Here is a 19892-nt window from a genome sequence, read left to right on the forward strand (position 1 = left end):
TTTGACCTAGGTCTTGTTTACATCAACCAGGCCTACTTTTTGAAGAACAGAGAAACTAGCGTGCTTCTGAGTTAAACAAAGAATGTTTATTTCACGTTAGAATAAAAAATGTCACAAATTATTTATAGTTTTCAGCATACGCACGTACCAGGTACATCCCAACATTATGAATTTGCCGGCAAAGACCTTGACCCAGATTTACATTGACCAATCAAATGAATTATGGCGGGGGTTACGATGGAATCCTCATCTGCAGTCACAAACTTTATGTGAAGACTGATATCCTTTATATGTTTATTTGACGGAGGAAGTAGTGAGATTTTCTAAGATCAAGGGAAAGGTGGGTGTATGTAAGGTGATGTTTTTCTAGAGCGCCCCTCAGTCAGATGTTAGTCTGGGGGCCTTGCAAAAGTACTGTAGAAATAAAAAATAGAAATAAGAGGGAAACATAAGAGGATGTACTTAACTGTGGCCAGTGGAGTGTCAACAGCCAAAAGGAGAGAATACAGATAGAAAATGGTGCAAAATTCAAGAAACGCATGGCGCAGCTCGAGGGAAAAATATACATGATCACTCTCCTTGGTAGTTTCAGGTTCAAAGCAGACCCCAAACTCTTAAACCCCATTTCCAGAGATTAGATCGATCTACTGGGGGTTCACGCTAAATAGCTGTCATCTGAGCGGACACGAAAGTTAATTACCCCCTTACAGCTTGTAGTAGGCAGGATGGACATTTAAGCCGGATTATCTGACAGTAATCTAGTGAGACTCCCTGCAGGGATAGATCGATCTAAAAGCTCTGGGAATACAGCCTTTGGGTTTTGTGTTAATCAAAGGGTGCTTTCCCAGAGATTTAGATCGATCTAAAGATTTAGTTTTAGATCGACCTAACACTCTGGGGGTTCACGCTAAATTGCAGTCAGCCGAGCGGGCAACAAAGTTAATTACCCCCTTACAGCTTTTAGTGGGCGGGACAGACGCTTAAGCCGGCCAAGCTTACAGTAATCTAGGGAGACTCCCCATAGGGATAGATCGATCTAAAATTCTGTGGAAATGGGGTGAAAGCCAAGGGAATCTATGCTGTGAGGATTATCAATGTGGGGGAGTATCAGTAAAGGGAAATAAAGGAGCGTAGGGATATCAATGTGGGGATGTAGGGAGTTTCAGAATTAAGGAATTGAGACAATCACCTCAAGTGGTTGTTACTTTCAAAAGACCATTTTTATATAAAAATATATTTGTAATTCTTCTTGGATAACTATAAGAAGCTGTTTTTGTTTGTTCTTTAAAGTTGCAGAAAAAAAAAGAAAAAAAAACTGGTGTTGTCAGACCTCTGTCAGGCTGTAATTTATGGTTCTCCAGAATTGCACCTGGTTGGTGCCCCCCCACCCCCAAAAAAACTCAATTAGTTTGTGATCTACCCTAAATGAATGGCTTAATTTAATCCCCTTCTTTTTGCAAGCACAAAAATTGTGACCCACTGCTTCTTATAAGCCCCCCCCTTATGACAAGTATATAACTTAGTTCATATCATAAACCACAAATAGCAACATTAATGCATGAATTTCATGCATTAATGCAGTTTGTACCATAAAATATTCAGCTTAGCCTTCCTGGCCATTTGGCCCATTCGGACCATTTAGCTGTGCTAGTTACAGTACAGTTTGGAACCAAATTGAAAGATGTAAATATTGAAAGCAGGACAGTGCATCACTAGTATTCACTACAGTTCTTGTTCTACATGTACATTTACAGTATGTATGGTGACAATGGAGAGCATCACAATTTAATCAGAAAATTCAAGTGTAATTTTTTTTTCAGATTTTCAAACCAAGATGTGGCATGTAACTTAAAGAGTTTTGATAGGCCATTATGGACAAAGAATACCTGGTAAGGTGGAAAAGTTGATTAGAAGGAATTCTCTGAACCTCTCAATGAATGTCAATGAATGTCATTGAGAGACCATTAAAGGATTACGCTGTCTTCCTTTCATGTAGGTCCGCCATATTTAGGTCTCGGCCTTGCTAGACATTAGCTCTTCTCGATGTGAATGCTCTCTAAATTGTTGAATCAACTCCTATGGTAAAGAAGATGGGGGTAGTTACATAAGAGTAGAAAGCTTGATTGTGTGAGTTTTCACAGTAACCTTTAATGTCAATCCCTGGTCAGGTGGTGGTCTAAGTGTATCATGATTTTTTTTAGAGTGACACAAAATGTCGAATCCAAGTATTGGAACAGGTCTAGTAAATGTTCTGGAATAGGAGTAAATTGCCCTTTTCTTCATGGAAGTTAGATTTGACACCAACTGAACACAGTGTGTAAAATACCTTGATTGGATGGAAATATGTGACAATAAGGTCTTCAAGTTGATGCACAAAACACACTACACGTGACATAACTTACTGAATACTTCAATAGTAGTGTTTAGACGTGATGAACTTGGATTTTACTATATTTCTTCAGGGTGTACTGAATTATAAGGTATTTGCAGTAATTTTGTGCATGATATATTTTATTTGTTCAACATATTTGCTCGTGACATCTTTATTTTATGAAATGTCAGTTTATTTAATTAATATTTAAAAGGTGCTGTATACACACCAGAAGACAAAAAAGACCAAGACTTGGCAGGATGGAGTTTTAAAAGTGTGCAGAGCTGGTTCTAAGGTAGTGAAAATTAGTACACATACAGGCAGCCACACATGCACACTCTCTCTCTCTCTGTTTCTCTGTCTCTCTCTCTCGCTCTCTCTCCAGTAATTTGTTGTGTACAGATACATTGTGTCTGTTCATATAGCCACTACCTGCTCTGTCAGCTTTGCCATACAAGTCTTTGGAAATAACACATTTCAAGGAAAAGCAAAATGACTATGGACTTCAATCTTACAACAAAGCACAGGTCTACAACACAATTGATAATAATACATTTGGTAAATCATTATTAAAAAAAGTTTATGTACATATCTATGTTATCCTTTCATCTATAATTGTTCCAACATTAAACTATTCTGTAGAAACTTTAAAGCTCTCATATGATAAAGATAAAACACATCCTGAATTATTTACATACAGTTACCTTATGGCCAACATGGACGTCAGCATTCATCAGACTGATGTAAGCGCATGTGGTCATTTATAAGTATTTTAAAAGATTCTCTTATGTTGATCAATCAGAAGCTAATGGTATGAAAATATTTCACCTTGTGTTTTGTAATTACCATATATATGATCCAGCTACCAAGCTAATGAACATTTTTGCTCTTTTTAATCTCTTGTGTTTCATTCTTTCAGGCAGTTCTGTTTAGTGATTCTGGATCTAAAGTAGACTCAGTCCATGTAAAGACAAATCAGGTAAGATACCCATCATGCAGCCCAAATCTTATATTATCATACATATTGTAGCAGTAACATTGATTAAAAGGTGCACAATATTAAAACTGATTACAGTATGAACCAGGGTGCAGTTCCCTTTGATGATTAAAAAAATATATGAGGGAAGTGGTGTACTTTTTAGGAAAATGACATTTTTGCTTTATAAAGGTCTATTGAGCATAGTGCGCCTTGCATATTTAAGCACGCTTAAAACAATTTTGTACATGTTATCCTGACATACCAAGATATTTTAAGTGTCTAACAAAAAGGGTGCTGTAAAGTGGGTCATATTTCAAACCAATCTTTCCATTACATAATATGGTTTAACAAAATTTATGGCGGTCCTATGAAATTCAGCTAAGTAAATCATCATTACCATTGATATAACTTATTTTACATATTATTCAAATACTTAGTTAAACATTGGGGATGAAATAGAAAGTGACCGCCATCTCATCACCATTGAGGAAATCAAAGTCAATGGAGAACAGGAAAGAAAACCAGTGAAAAATGAAGTAAAATCTAGTGATAACAGTGATATCAGATATGGTATTAATCCAATGGTCTCGCAACCTGAGAGGTTGAATGTTAACAGTGCTGCAGTTAGTCGACCATTGAAGACTGAATTGAAAAGAAAGAGGACAGTAGGTGTATTTTTGACAAGATTTGGGCAGATATTTAATTTCTGTTGCAAAACAAATGAGCAAAAAAAAAACTTTTTTATTTGTCATTAGTTGGCTTATATATGTAGCTTCAGGTTTTCAGCCAAACGATTTACAAATACCAAATTACTCCCATGGTTAGAGAGGTACAATAATTAAAGTAATGTAATGTGTAATTTTTTTATCCAGGAGTTTATTCCACCCAGATTAGTGAAACAGCAAGTTCTCCACAGTGGAATCAATTCCCCCACTGCAACAGAGGCCTGTAGGTATCAAACTAATCATCATATAGCCATACCAGATGAGAAATCGTCCTTTGGAACTAATATTTTTAATTTACATGGGGACCATGAAGTTTTTGCTAAAAATAAAAATGTTCAAATTGGACCATGTGATGCTGAATGTAATAACACTGAAGGAAACTCAAACAGTGTTGGAAGTAGGGCATACAATTCACCATGGAGTGTAATTGGTCAGCCTAGAAGGCCTAGGTTACTGGAATCAAAAGAGGAAGGAATTAGACATGAAGATACACAGTCAAAGAAAAGTTTAAACAGTGTGTCTTTGCCAGAAAAGGGAAAGCGCAGTGCTGCACAAATTCTTAAACTGATTGGTGGAAAACCTTTTAAGCCTCCCTTGAAACAATCAGTCAGGAGTGTTTTGGATGATAATATTAAAGAAAAGATTCAAGAAGATGAAGTAAATGAAACTGCCCGGTGTCATGCAAAGGTTCATGATAACCAGTATATTGCTCTTGAAGGCAATGATGTAACATTATCTAAGACTAAACACTTATTAGAAGATACAGTGCATTGTGAAACTTCAGATAAAGTTCAAGCAGTTAGTGAGACTAATGATGTAGCAGAAAATGATGCAGCTGTCATAGCAACAGAAGACGTAAGCATTTCCAAGTCCAAAGGTGTCTCTGTTGCAATTGAAGATTATGACATTACAGAAGAAGACACAACGGATGGTTACTTTGGCATCAACTTTTCTCCATTGTCACAAGTATCAGATTTTGAGCCAGACTCCCCATGTTCCAGTGAAACCTTCCACGGCAATAAATTATCTCAAGATTATAATGTTTTGGTAGCCAAGCCTTTCCCATCCAGTTCAAGCAACAGTGAAACTCTATGTAATCATGGTTGCCCCAAAACCATGTCTAGTACCTCAAAACATGAGATTTATTTTAAATCAAATACAGAGGACCCAGTTTTTGAATGTGAAAACAATGTGAAAGTTGAGATTGCCAACCAGAAAACACAGTTTGCAAAATGCTCATTACGTTCAACACCAGATGCAGAAGATACAGCAGTAAATAAATCAGCATCTTTAGTGAATTTTTCAACCTTGGAGGACTTCAGTCCAGGTCCATATGTTGGTAGTTTCTCAACGCCCACTGGCTCTCCTCAACAACAACTGCATGTAGTAGGTGATTCTTGTATCCAAAACCAAACCACTTTAACACCAAACCAAACACTAGGTTGCAATAATAGCATATTGAAACAAGAATTTGATGACTCTCCTGTATCCATTCAGAAAAACATTGGTAGTTTCCCTCCTCTACAAGGCTATAGATTGGTTGAAAATACATTTGGAGATGATCTTGTGCCAAGTGTGAATTTAGGTAGTGATGCAGATACAGAGCAAACACTTGTAAGTCCTATTACACAAGCCAAGGAAAGAATATGCTCTCAAGAAAATATGCTCTGCTCTTCCAGCTGTTTGCCAAGTAGTAGAAAAAGTTTGTTTGAATGTAAGGAAAATCACTTCACAAATTTACCACCTTTGGGGAATGTACACGAAGAACAAACTGAACATTTACATTCTCAGCTTGGTACTACTAGTTCTTGCCAAGATAGTCCATTTGAAGCAGAAAACATTAGTCCATATGAAGCTGAAAACTTTTCTAAGGCCAAAGTTGCCTTTGGTTCAATTGAAAAACGTGATGACATTGCTGAAAAAGACACAAGGAATTCTTACTTGGACATCAATTTTTCTCCACTTTCAAATGTATCGAATTCTTCATCAGAGTCAAACTTTCCATGTCCCAGTCAAACCTACAGCAGATGTTTATATGATGGTAATGGCGGAAAGATTTCTCACGATATTGCAGCAACTGAAACTGATACATGTATGTATCCAGAAGTTGTCTCTACCAACAATTCAACACTGTTACAGAGACAACAAAATAGTATGACACTAAATATTGGAGTTTTTTCAAAGGGTCATCACTTGGGAGTAAGCTCTGCTGGACAAATATGTGAGTAATGTTAAATTTAAGTAGGGTTAGTTAAGTTTTTTTTTAATTTTTTATCAGCTGGTATTTTTTTTAAAATTTATCCGATTTTTGATATTTTAATATCAAATTAAAATTAAAAAGGTGTAGTTAGATAATACGCTCTAGGAGAACTTTACAAAAAGATAATGATAGCAGTTAAGATTTCTATTTGTCCCTTTGTACTGTGATTGTACAGTATGTAGTATTGATTCACATGGAAATTAAGATACTTGCTTACTTTTCAGATGGAGATTCAAAAGCCAGAATTACCAAAGAAATGGTATCCTCAGCTCTTTCCTCACTGCCACACCCTTCTGATCTTAAGAAACAAAAGGTAATGAAGAATGTAGTTCAGAGAGATCAAGGGCCTTTGCTAACAAATGTGAGTATAAGTAATTTCAGTGCATGATTTAGTGCTTTTTGGAGTGACTGTTTTAGAACAATTCAACACAGTCACAGCATAGAGCTACCTGTAAGTGATTAAACAGAGACTGAATGGTATGCTTTAGTTCCTTTTTTAAGTTCTTTTTGTAAGATTCTTATTAAATTGAAAAATTAAGAAAATTATTCATGGGCAGTAGACACTGTTGTTTGTTCCTTTATTGATAAGGAAGCAGTCCCTCAGATACTGAGCAGTTTTATTTGAGTGTTGCAAGTGAACTGATCCATGTGTCTTATCTTATACAAAGTTCCTTCAGGTGGCACATGGATGGTGCTTGCACACAGTTTGAATTAGTCTTTTTGTGTATGGTAGATGAGAAAAGCAAAACTCCGAACTTTTCCATATTTTCAGCACTAAAATCTGTATTATCTATGGTAATTCAATGTTACTGATTTGCAGATTAACTCCAAACTTGATCAGTATGCACTCAAGGGGTCTGTGTCAGGGTCAGCAGCCAGAAGGGTAGTGTCTTCTCATGGTGGGTTCTCAGGTATGTCTACCATGCCATCTGGTGGGCATGTCCAAGATGAAAGGGGGAACTATCCCATTAGAAGAGACAGTGCTGTGCTGCAGGAGATACAGTTGCCTTATAATAGGTCACCAAACCAGATGGTGGGAATCTTTGCTGATTCTGTTTGCCAAACTAGGAACTGTGTTGATGGTATGGTGCAAAGATACAGTAGTGTAATAGTTGTCAACACGTTATGTTTTGGTATTTTCAGAATTTTGTATAATTTTGGAAAAATAACTTCTGAGATTGTTGCAAACTTTGAGTCTACTGAAAATAGTTATTCAAAAACTATTAGGGTGTGATTCATTATGGGAAATTGATGCAGCAATCAAAGGTATGGGAATGAAACATATGTTTTGCACAAGTGAATTAATTGCATAATTTTGCAATTTCTTTGACTGTTGGATGTGACCGTGTGCATGTTAATTATGCCCCTTTGCACATTTCCAGATTATGATAAACCAAAAGAAGATTTGGCAGAGCAAAGTTTATATCAAGTGGAGACTGTGGAAAATACATTAGGAAAAGTGGATTATAATCTAAAACCAACTGTAGTAAGTGGTGCCTTTTCCTTGTATAGTTAATGTATTTTTAAATGTTCAGTCTGATTTTAGATTAAAATAATTAGTATTTTTGTAGATAAAGTTTCAAATTTGTATTTTAATATATTAGTTTGTTTTTTTATTTGATTATTTGGTGTTTGTTTTAGAATCCAGTTTCAATTGGTTCTCCTCTACAAATGGTACCTTTGTACAACTTCTCCATTAATGAAAAGCATGAGACTTCACAAGAGGTTCCTGGTATGTTTTCTAGTAAGAAAACAATGGACTTTATAAATGGATAATTGAACAATTCGCTGTGCATTATATTTTAACATTGAATTTGATAAAAATGCCAAGATTCACTTTTTAATGTAAGTTTTAGACATTTTCCATTTTTATATTCAATATTTTCCAGAAAACAGTTCTAACTCATCTCAGGAGAGTAGAATTTCTCTGAATGCCAATCAACGAAGGCCATTAAAAAGCAAACCATTTACAGATATTGTTGCACATGACTCATATGACAGTTGGGGTTTTCAACTACCTTCAACACGTAATACAACTGCAGATAACCTCTCATATTCATTGCCATTACCCCTTCAGAGTGCCCAGACAATGTCAGAAACATTATGTCCTAAATTGGTCGACAAGGGTAGAAGTGCAAATGAGTTAAATAATCAAAACAATTCCCCTGTGCTGCAAAGAGAAAAGGGGGACATGACAGATATATTTAATCTGGGAACTCCTTCAGATAGTTCTCTTACAAATTATAGTTTCTTCAGTGAAGATGGCAGCAACATGTCAAAGAACCCAGACCATGAGGACTAGTATGTGGAATTTTGTTATATATATAGTGACTGCACTCAATCACAAAATGCAGATAATATTGTTGATAATTTTGCTCCTTTAGAAGACGCCACTGGATTAACAGTTGGGACTTCAGGGTCTGGTTTCAACACTGACTCTCAGTCAGGTACAAGCCTTGGTATTTTCGGAGGTGAGCAGATTGAGAAACCTACAGTTGGAGAGGATTTATTGCACGGATTTCCTCATCCAGAAGCAGTAGAAGACACAATGAAGAAGCAAGTAAACACAAATAGTCTTTTGAGGCCTGATAATTGTTTTAAGCAACCCTCTATTGACAGAATCTCATTTAGGTATCCTTCACGTATGCATGGGCAATTGTCTGCATCAGAGATGTTTGTATCTGTGAATCAAGGAAACTCTGCAAATGAAAATTATCAGTATTCAGCTGCTTCAAAATGGTTAAAATTTGGTGACGTGAAGGATGATATAAAGGGGACTTCTTCAAATTACTGTGGAAGATTTGCGTCTCCTGCTACTTTCAGCAGCTTATCACCAGGAACAGCACTGGACAAAGAACAATCTACTTCTCATGTAAAAATAGCACCATTTTCTCCATTAGGTGAGAGTCAACATTTCAGCAATGGAAGTGATATTTGTGGCCTTTCAAAGGTCAATAGTCAGACACAAAATGCTTATAATTTTTAACCAGAAACTATCAAACTGTGGCCAAGAAATCAAACATCGAGACCAGCATTAGAATCTCCAAGTACATAAGCCAGGTCATCGAGAGTTGGCACAACCTAGACCTAGAAAGGTTGGCAAGAGCACTTAAACCTCTAAGAATAATTGCACCAAATGTAGCTAATCATGGTTACCGTAACAAGTATCCCCAGATGTCAGGTCTAAGAGATTTGGATCATTCAACAAAAGCAAGTTCTCATTCAAAAGATAGGGAATCTACTAATGCACATCAAATTAAGGTAACATATAATGACAAATAACTTAAGACACATTGCTTAAGGGTTTGTAATATATGCATTTTGAGTATTTGCTTCAAATTTAAACTTACAACAGGGCTTGACATTAAGGGTGGCCCACTGGCCCTGGGCCACTGAAAACCAACCTAGGGCCATTGAATCACTGGGGTCACTGGCCGAAAGAGCAAGTAAAATGCCATGTGCCAAATAACCCTTGCAATATTTTTCCGATATCTCGGGCCAGTATCCATAAAAGTTAGTGTCAAGCCCTGTACAAGACCTGGCCATGTGCAGGAAGTAATATGTAAATATTCATGAATATTTGTTAATTTGAATTGCATATCACTGGAAAAATGTGTGCTTTTTGGCTATGTTTATCAAACATATGAAAACTGGGGATCTCATTGAGCACCATCAGTTGCTTCAGACCTATTGAAGATTGACCTCGGGCAAAGCTATTTTTAGCCCAACTGTTGCATCAGGCATGATGTATTAAAATTTTGGCATTGTCAAGGTTTGAAACTCAGCATTATACTGGGCAAGTACACTTTCTATAATTTCTGTGTAGAACCTTTTGATATCTTTGATATATAGATAGTGTTTTGATTGTAAATGCATGTTATAACATTGATGGCAAGTAAACTGTATATACCATAGTCTTAAAAGTTAAAAGATTTAATGGAAACTCAACACTTTTAGTTATCAGCAAATCCATCTGTCATTTCCAGTAATTAACAGCACAGTGGTCCCTTCAAATTCCCTATTGTAGAATTTTTAAAAATAATTTTTAAACTGTCTAAAAAGGAAAGGGTACTTCTTGCATGGTATTAAACTTATGGTTTTTAGGCTACCTCAAAGGGGGAATTGAGGTTTCCAAGCAAGCAAGAAATTGGAGATGCTGACATGGCGAGAAGGCTAGCAAGGATACCAGTGAAATTTGCCACTGTACAGCAGTACATGGAATTGTTCGAAACTGCCCAAACAGGTATTTGTAAAATTCTTTTATGCTACCTGCAAAAATATTGTTGAAAATACTGTTTTCTTAAAGGGACAAACTGTAAGATTTTGAAATGTTAAGGGTGTAAAACACCTCTTGTTAAACTTATCTGAGGGCAGGTTATGCTTTTTGATTATTTTAAACAGATAAATGCCATGAGTTTATGTTGCCAAAAAAAGATCTTTTTTATCACCCGATGGGCCTCACCACCTGTCCATCATCAGATGCATTTATATTTTGAAAACAACCTGACACCTTTCTTCATCTCTTTCTTCAAGATTAGATGATTTAGTCCTTCCTGCTGTACCAATGTTCCTCCTCATTAAGTCTCTTTAGAACCAATTTTCTTTTTTCCCCTCATGACTTGGGAGACAATGACAAACCTTTGTATTTCTATATTTGTCATTTCATTTGGCAGAAGACATTAACATTCTCCTGAATAGGGTTTCCAAAACTTACCACCAAGCTCTTGAGAGAATGGCTAAACACAGTGATGGAAAGAAAGGTACAGTTATGTATTTAAAGTATGATACATGTAATATCTGATCACCCTTTTGGTCATGGTCAGAGCTGGTTTAAAATGAAATAAATTACTTTTGTAACTTTATCTGGAGTCCATATGACCAGATAAATAGGACTCATTTTAAATATCTCTTAGTCTCATGACCCATCGTAAAGTGATAAGTTCATTTAAGTTATGTTCAATTACAGCCTGTTGCAAAACAATATAGATTTGCCATGTTATGCATATTATTAGTACCATCAGCGTGTACGCTGGCGGTACTCATGGTTTTAGTCCCGAACCGTCTCGTACAGCTCCGCCGGCTCCTGCGGCTCCGCCAGCTCCGCAGTCGGGCGCCGGAAACAAGTCACCGTTACTGCTTCTCCTCCTAGACCGCAAGGACCTGTGTCCCCATCTCTTGGATTTAGGTCACATATAATCTCAACTTGAACACCCTGGTTTTTTTTGTCTCTGTCAGTGCATTGGTCTGGGCGTGACGCTTGTTGAAATACACCCTTGTCAAAATTTTTGAAAATTCAATGCTAAATATCTCCCAAACCAAAGGAATTATGGGAAAAATTACTACAGAAGTCTGACCGAAAGTCATATGTGGAGATTCCAAATATGCCCTTGGATTTGACTTTTGACCTTTTTTTCAAGGTCAAACAAGCCAAAATTTTCTAAAAATGGGAATTTTCTGCAAAAAAATATTTGTTTGTGTTAAGTTTTGGAAACTACACAGCCCTAAGCTCTCCTGTTATAGTGAAGGGTTACCATTGGGGACTCCTTTCATCTTTGGGAGTTTGGGGTCAATCGGTGCATTTTCACCAGAGAAGCAGCCATTAAATACCGAAACTGAAAACTCGCTCTAATTTTGGAACGGTAAATGCCAGAGACCTTTTGTTTATTGCATTTCGTAGACCTTGTCAAGTGCAATACTGGAGGTGGTGTCCATTTTTTGTTTTCGATATGGTTTAGGCGTTGCGCTATATCAAAAATTACAATATTGCAATATTCATTGGGGAAAATGTGAAATACTCCAAAATTAGCAGAGATACGCCCATAGTTACTATTGAACTTGATAAGGAAGTCATATACTGGTAATCTAACTGTGACCTTGAAATTGACCTTTGACCTTCTTTCAAGAAATTGGAGATGCTGACATGGCGAGAAGGCTAGCAAGGATACCAGTGAAATTTGCCACTGTACAGCAGTACATGGAATTGTTCGAAACTGCCCAAACAGGTATTTGTAAAATTCTTTTATGCTACCTGCAAAAATATTGTTGAAAATACTGTTTTCTTAAAGGGACAAACTGTAAGATTTTGAAATGTTAAGGGTGTAAAACACCTCTTGTTAAACTTATCTGAGGGCAGGTTATGCTTTTTGATTATTTTAAACAGATAAATGCCATGAGTTTATGTTGCCAAAAAAAGATCTTTTTTATCACCCGATGGGCCTCACCACCTGTCCATCATCAGATGCATTTATATTTTGAAAACAACCTGACACCTTTCTTCATCTCTTTCTTCAAGATTAGATGATTTAGTCCTTCCTGCTGTACCAATGTTCCTCCTCATTAAGTCTCTTTAGAACCAATTTTCTTTTTTCCCCTCATGACTTGGGAGACAATGACAAACCTTTGTATTTCTATATTTGTCATTTCATTTGGCAGAAGACATTAACATTCTCCTGAATAGGGTTTCCAAAACTTACCACCAAGCTCTTGAGAGAATGGCTAAACACAGTGATGGAAAGAAAGGTACAGTTATGTATTTAAAGTATGATACATGTAATATCTGATCACCCTTTTGGTCATGGTCAGAGCTGGTTTAAAATGAAATAAATTACTTTTGTAACTTTATCTGGAGTCCATATGACCAGATAAATAGGACTCATTTTAAATATCTCTTAGTCTCATGACCCATCGTAAAGTGATAAGTTCATTTAAGTTATGTTCAATTACAGCCTGTTGCAAAACAATATAGATTTGCCATGTTATGCATATTATTAGTACCATCAGCGTGTACGCTGGCGGTACTCATGGTTTTAGTCCCGAACCGTCTCGTACAGCTCCGCCGGCTCCTGCGGCTCCGCCAGCTCCGCAGTCGGGCGCCGGAAACAAGTCACCGTTACTGCTTCTCCTCCTAGACCGCAAGGACCTGTGTCCCCATCTCTTGGATTTAGGTCACATATAATCTCAACTTGAACACCCTGGTTTTTTTTGTCTCTGTCAGTGCATTGGTCTGGGCGTGACGCTTGTTGAAATACACCCTTGTCAAAATTTTTGAAAATTCAATGCTAAATATCTCCCAAACCAAAGGAATTATGGGAAAAATTACTACAGAAGTCTGACCGAAAGTCATATGTGGAGATTCCAAATATGCCCTTGGATTTGACTTTTGACCTTTTTTTCAAGGTCAAACAAGCCAAAATTTTCTAAAAATGGGAATTTTCTGCAAAAAAATATTTGTTTGTGTTAAGTTTTGGAAACTACACAGCCCTAAGCTCTCCTGTTATAGTGAAGGGTTACCATTGGGGACTCCTTTCATCTTTGGGAGTTTGGGGTCAATCGGTGCATTTTCACCAGAGAAGCAGCCATTAAATACCGAAACTGAAAACTCGCTCTAATTTTGGAACGGTAAATGCCAGAGACCTTTTGTTTATTGCATTTCGTAGACCTTGTCAAGTGCAATACTGGAGGTGGTGTCCATTTTTTGTTTTCGATATGGTTTAGGCGTTGCGCTATATCAAAAATTACAATATTGCAATATTCATTGGGGAAAATGTGAAATACTCCAAAATTAGCAGAGATACGCCCATAGTTACTATTGAACTTGATAAGGAAGTCATATACTGGTAATCTAACTGTGACCTTGAAATTGACCTTTGACCTTCTTTTCGTGATGAACTGCACTTTGAAACTTTTCTGATCTTAATATCTCCAAAACTGGCAAAGATACGCCTATAGTTACTATTGAACTTGAATAGGAAGTCATATACTGGTAATCTAACTGTGACCTTGAAATTGACCTTTGGCCTACTTTTCAGTACTGCACTTTGCAACTTTTCTGATCTTAATATCTCCAAAACTGGCAAAGATACGCCCATAGTTACTATTGAACTTGAATGGGAAGTCATATACTGGCAATCTAAATATGACCCTGAAATTGACCTTTGACCTACTTTTCACCATGAACTGAACTGTCAAGCGCAACACTGAAGGTGGTGTCCGTTTTTTGTTTTCAATACGGCTTAGGCATTGTACTATATCGACAGTTCAACATCCAATATTTAGTGGTGAAAATAAAATGTGAAATACTTCAAAATTAGCAAAGATATGCTAGTCCCCCACCTGATATGCATAAAAGCGTTTAGAAAAGCTCTTTCCTTCAATATGTTATGTGGCCAAACAATTTTCACGGTGCATTAAGATAAACAGTAAAAGAATATCCACAATAAATTCGGCAACCAAGAGGTGCGGCAACATAAAGATAATTGCGGTAGTATTTATGCCGAAACATCAAAATGAATAGCCCTGCCGTTCGAGCCTTTTAATCAGATTCAGATCAGATTAACCAATCAAAGCAACGGAAAGGGGGTCACGTCACCTTCCCACCAGGCCATGCCATGTAAACAAAGCAGCATGGTCGGCTGTAATGAAGAGTCTGAGGAGGGAGACGCGAAATCTTCGCCAAATTCTCATCTTTCGTGTTGCATGCACATAGAAGAAGGTAGCTAATTAAGAGACTGTAGATACTATCACACGTGTTCGCTGGGAAAATTTTAGAGTCGCAGCGAAACAATGGCGGAAATTTGGCAGCAGAGAAGCCGCTGCTGTTCAGTGGATCCGTACAGTACGGATTTAGATAAAGGATTCGACGATTTGGAAACCAAACCACGATGTCACTTTTCTTGCTACAGAAAGCTAACTAACAAGAAGGGGCTATCTCAGGCGGCAAAGAAGTATGAGAAAGCTGAGAAACAAGGCAGTCCTGCTGAAGAAGGTATGTCAACATATTGTAATTTGTTTTTAAATCAGCCCTGATCGTGTGATGTTTACATTGTACGTGGCTGATGTTACATAACAATATGTGACTGATAAAAGTGATATGAAAGAAAGAAAAAAAAAAGAAAATGATAAAAAAGTTTATTAGTGTCATTATTATTTTATTTGTAAATACTTAGAGGTTTTAAGATATGAAACAACTCATTCTTTGAATAAGACCCCATTTCCAGAGATTAGATATATCTTCTTTAGGGGTTCAAGCTAAACAGCTGTCAGTGGGGCGGACACGAAAGTTAAATACCCCCTTACAGCTTGTAGTAGGCGGGACGGACATTTAAGCCGGATTATCTGACAGTAATCTAGTGAGACTCCCCGCGGGGACAGATCAATCTAAAAGCTCTGGGAATACAGCCTAAGCTAGCTGTATGTTCTTGCCATGATTAACATCTCATTATTAGTTCATCCATATTAGCATTTCATTTACACAAAATAATGTAAGGCTTCACACAACAATTAAGATATACAAACAAATGTTATGGTGGGATTTTATGAGACAGAGGCTTAAGTATCATGGTAGAATCTTTTATGTTATTTGTGGAGTGTTCCTCCCCCCCAGTTACATTGCTGCACATGTGCAACCATTAGTGAATATAAATATGTATAGGCTAAGCCCAACTTCAATGAGAATGTATTTTAGGGAATATTTACTGTATCTTGTGAGCCAGAAAAAGTAGGATAGCTTTTCACAGAACAAGCTGCAATGTGATTAATTTAATTAGGACTGTTAGGAATAATCCTTGTAACTTTCCCTTATGAATAAAATCAGTAAAGGTATACATAAATAGTATCAATAAAGAAATACGTTGACAAACAGTATCAATTAAGGAATAATTATAATGAGTAGGGTGACTGGTAGATGTAGTTCAGTTTAAAGAGAAGAGTCACTTTTATTCAAGGCATCTGATATTAATCTGGGCAGCAGAATGCTAGTGGGCTCCCTATTAATTATTAGATCTTTAAACTTGATTTATTTGTCTTAGTTGCAACAAATATTAAACAGTGGGTCTCATTTGCCTATAGTTTGTTACAGCTTAGTTCCTCATAAAAGGAACATGCTGAGCCACTAATACATTGAATCCTATACCTACCCTATGCCCTTTGAATCATGAGGATATATGTAATTATAGTTGTTAATATCACTTGGTGTCAATCATGTGATAAACTCACTTGCGACTGTCTTATCTTATTTCATTATTATTTATTTATTTTATAGTTAAATCATAGTGATGGTATATACAATTGCACTTGCAACAATCAAGGATTTGCGGTCTGCTCTGTATTTGCTAAATCATTTGTGTATCCAGGTATCCAGATGTTTTTATTTGAAATATGTATTCTATGTTGTCTTTTTATTTATACAGGGCAACTGTTTTTATAACTGAATTTTGAGCACATTACTATTTTTACATATCTTTGTTACACCCACTTGGATATTTATCCAATGTTAAAGCTGTTTCTGTAGTAGTCAGTATCTGCACATTATAATGCACTAATATATATGGTATGAAAAGTAAAATGTTATTTTGCTTCTTTTACAGAACCATCAACCAGTTGTACTCTTCCCAAAATACAAGGTCCATCTCCCAAGAAATTGAGATCAGTCTCAGGGTTTGGTATATCAAAGTCACCAGTGCTGCCAGCTATCTGCATTATTTGTAAAAAAAAAAAAAAGTTGTGGTCACTTAGTCTAATTTTTGCAAGTGTTTTGATATTTAATGGGGAGACACTCATTTTGATGTAATTTTCACATTCATAATATTTTTTTTATTGTTTTGTATGTCCTTAATTTGTTTGAGATTGAGCTATTTAATTCCTGCCAGAAGTGTTTTTCGATTTTTTTGTTCAATATTTCTAAAAGGTTTTCTATTTGATATAATTTCTTTGGTGGGTTGTTATCTTCGGATAGATTCTGTCCATGTGTTTCCCTTTGTATCTTGCTCAAGACTGTGCACCTGATTTACAGTTCTATTATCTACTAGTAGTTGTTCCAGTCTAAGACTAATCTTTAGACAGGTTTAGTTATAGTTGAAATAATAGGGTAACTGCCAAGCTTAGCTCTAAAAATGGTATTGCTAGCCTGCTTTCTTAGACCTAAAATCCATTTGCAAAACTTTAAGTGTACCTGTTTGAATGGCATTTTATTAATCTTTTTCAGATATGCACAAGAAATGTAGAAAGTTATAATTTCACAGTTGAAATAATTAAGTTGGAAAAATATATTATATATATATCATAAAAGCCTTGTTAAATGTGAGCTGTTATTTCTTTTAATATGCTGTTATTACTAGACAATGCTGCAATTAATTGCAACAATTAAACTTCTTTAAAAATTGTACCTCTGCAATTTAAAGATAAACTTGAACATAAAAAACTCAATTATTCTACCTAGTGAAGCACTTAGATATTTTTGAAATAATTTTTTGAGCACTTGCCAGCTTCATAAACAGACAGTCCGCATGATACCTAGTTTGTAACTCTACACATGGATTTATACTATTTATCAGTGTAAAATATTGAGTCAAATAATTTTAAGTGATTATATGCGCTTTAACACACCTGAGAATTTAAAATGCATTCAATGTAACATTACTGAACATACATGCAAGTGATTATATGATCACTATATTGGGTAATAGTGTGACCTGTGTGCGATTGTAGAAGTGGTACAGTGCACAGTCTACGGGCTATACTACATACCTTTTTGCCGTGAATTCACGTCATCATTTAGCCAATTATATAAATACACCTAAAATACACGTATTTTCCAACTATTTAAATCTTTCTCTGGATATTGACATCGATTTTAAAAACCTAGGACGTATTTTTTTTATTGAAACAACGCATGGGAATCATCTATTAAATGTGCAAGCTTCGCATGAAAATTCATTGTTTACATCGATCAGATGTAGGTCAAGTGATCACGTGACCCCTTTCCGTTGCTTTGATTGGTTTAAAGGGTAGAACGGCAGCACTTGGAACTACTCGGATGTCTCCGCACTCGACAGTCGAGGATTGCCGATTGGAACGGCAGGGCTATTCATTTTGATGTTTTGGCATAAATACTATCGCAATTATCTATATGTTGGCGCATCCTACGGTTGCCGAATTTATTGTGGATATTTTTTAACAGTTCATCTTCATGGCACCGTGAAAATTGTCTGGCCACTGGAGCTTTTCACACAATGAAACGATAGACCAGTGTAGGTAAGGGACTATGCCCATAGTTACTATTGAACTTGAATAGGAAGTCATATACTTGTAATCTTACTGTGAACTTGAAATTGACCTTTGACCTATTTTTCATGATGAACTGCACTTTGCAAGTTTTCTGATTTTTATATCTCCAAAACTGGCAAAGATATGCCCATAGTTACTGTTGAACTTGAATAGGAAGTCATATACTGGCAATCTAACTGTGATCCTGAAATTGACCTCTGACCTACTTTACACCATGAACTGAACTTTGCAAAATTTCCAGCCCTTATATCTCCAAAACTGGCAGAGATACAACCATAGTTACTGTTAAACTTAAATAGGAAGTCATATACTGGCAATCTTATTGTGACCTTGGAATTGACCTTTGACCTACTATTTATGATGAACTGCACTTTGCATGTTTCCTGGCCTTCATATCTCCAAAATTAACAAAGAAATGGCCATAGCTACCAGTGATTGGGAAGGTTCAAACCACCCATGGGACAATGGCCCCTCCTGGGTCACCCTTAATGGGCCATTTTGAATATCAATGGGCCATCGCTTGACATTTATGGGCCATTTTTAAACATGACAAATATATTTGAAATATCTGTATCAATATTTTTGGGAATAATATGATAAGGTTTTGCAGTTAAACTTTGTTAATATATTTATTTAGTTAAGACTTTTGTTTGTCTTTTTCAATAAAACCATTACAATGCCTTCTTTACTGAACTTATTTGAAGACTAAATGAAAAAACAAAATGATCAGAAAACATGTAATACTCATTAGTAATTGGTTTTTATTTGATGAAACCATCAACAAGAGGTAAACAATCTAGATCTCTGAAAACCTTGATTACTCAAAACTGAGAAAATGTAAATGAAATTGTCTTCACATACTGTCTAGTACTTATTAATCAGTCTTACTGAAAAGAGATTTCATTACTTAATGAAGTAATCTCTTTTTCCTGTGCCACACATTCAGTGCATCCTCATAACTTATCTTACTCCCAAGAATTTTAACTCTTACACTGTTCGCAGTCGTACTGGAGCCAGGGCCATAGTTGAAGCCATCGGGGTTGGAAACCTCGTGCGACCTGAGAGTGAGAGGTGCTAGCACTAGCAGTAACACTACTGTCAGTGTCACTACTACTCGTCGTAGTGCAAGGAGGGCTGCTCTCAGAAGTTGGTACATTTTCTTCCCCCGTCTCCTTTGAGACTTCTTCCTGAACGTTGGGCAGACCCTTAGACGAAGCGGTTGAAGTAAATAAACTAACTAATGTAGGCTGGTCTGGCGAGATTTTAAAAATCTTTTTCGGCAGCATTTTTCTTTTCACTTCACCAAAGTGCTGCTTGAAAAAATCCCATGTGCTTTCAGAACAAAAAGCAAGGTTACTTCTATTTGGATAAACATGACCTATAAACTGATTGGCCAATAAGATATCAGCTTTTATTTCATTAGCATATCTATTGGGATGATGAGCTCATTGCTCTCGGCAAACTTCGGCGATTGAGTTCGATAGCTTCCAAATT

At 36.4% G+C, this 19892-nt stretch overlaps 4 protein-coding genes across 12 annotated transcripts in view; 3 read left to right on the forward strand and 1 right to left on the reverse strand.

Moving 5' to 3' along the window:
• LOC106163182 (adipocyte plasma membrane-associated protein-like) overlaps positions 1–251 on the reverse strand; it is a 17015-nt gene extending 16764 nt beyond the window's left edge. Inside the window, exon 1 of the mRNA XM_087003043.1 lies at positions 149–251. Coding sequence (XP_086859169.1) covers positions 149–157 — 9 coding nt within the window. The 5' untranslated portion in view covers positions 158–251. The remainder of the gene's footprint in view (positions 1–148) is intronic.
• On the forward strand, positions 200–12191 carry LOC106162571 (uncharacterized). Of its 6 annotated transcripts, none has more exons than XM_087003031.1 (13): positions 200–340; positions 1821–1889; positions 2586–2666; positions 3291–3350; positions 3788–4015; positions 4223–6296; positions 6560–6696; positions 7156–7246; positions 7718–7821; positions 7977–8067; positions 8225–9596; positions 10440–10578; positions 11009–12191. In XM_087003031.1, exons 2-11 carry the CDS (start codon positions 1872–1874, stop codon positions 8635–8637), a joined length of 3297 nt encoding a protein of 1098 aa, XP_086859157.1. In that variant the 5' UTR covers positions 200–340; positions 1821–1871; the 3' UTR covers positions 8638–9596; positions 10440–10578; positions 11009–12191. The 6 variants fall into 6 exon arrangements, with proteins under 6 accessions (XP_086859157.1, XP_086859156.1, XP_086859154.1 ...); XM_087003030.1 differs by having other exon boundaries at positions 6560–6648; positions 7156–7417; XM_087003028.1 differs by having other exon boundaries at positions 7156–7417; positions 11009–12190.
• Positions 12192–12240: 49 nt separating this feature from the next.
• Positions 12241–19892, forward strand: part of LOC106156060 (5'-3' DNA helicase ZGRF1-like) — a 40400-nt gene continuing 32748 nt past the window's right edge. For all 4 annotated transcript variants that reach the window (XM_087003039.1, XM_087003037.1, XM_087003038.1 and 1 more), the window contains exons 1-2: positions 12241–12337; positions 12768–12854. In XM_087003039.1, the coding sequence (XP_086859165.1) occupies positions 12256–12337; positions 12768–12854 (169 nt within the window). In that variant the 5' untranslated portion in view covers positions 12241–12255. The remainder of the gene's footprint in view (positions 12338–12767; positions 12855–19892) is intronic.
• On the forward strand, positions 14639–17932 carry LOC147763469 (uncharacterized). Its single transcript, XM_087006200.1, has 2 exons — positions 14639–15099; positions 16700–17932. Exons 1-2 carry the CDS (start codon positions 14898–14900, stop codon positions 16900–16902), a joined length of 405 nt encoding a protein of 134 aa, XP_086862326.1. The 5' UTR covers positions 14639–14897; the 3' UTR covers positions 16903–17932.

The sequence above is a fragment of the Lingula anatina genome, chromosome 2 (assembly GCF_051362555.1).
Source record: "Lingula anatina isolate TDL-2025a chromosome 2, LinAna3.0, whole genome shotgun sequence".
NCBI classification, from domain to species: domain Eukaryota; kingdom Metazoa; phylum Brachiopoda; class Lingulata; order Lingulida; family Lingulidae; genus Lingula; species Lingula anatina.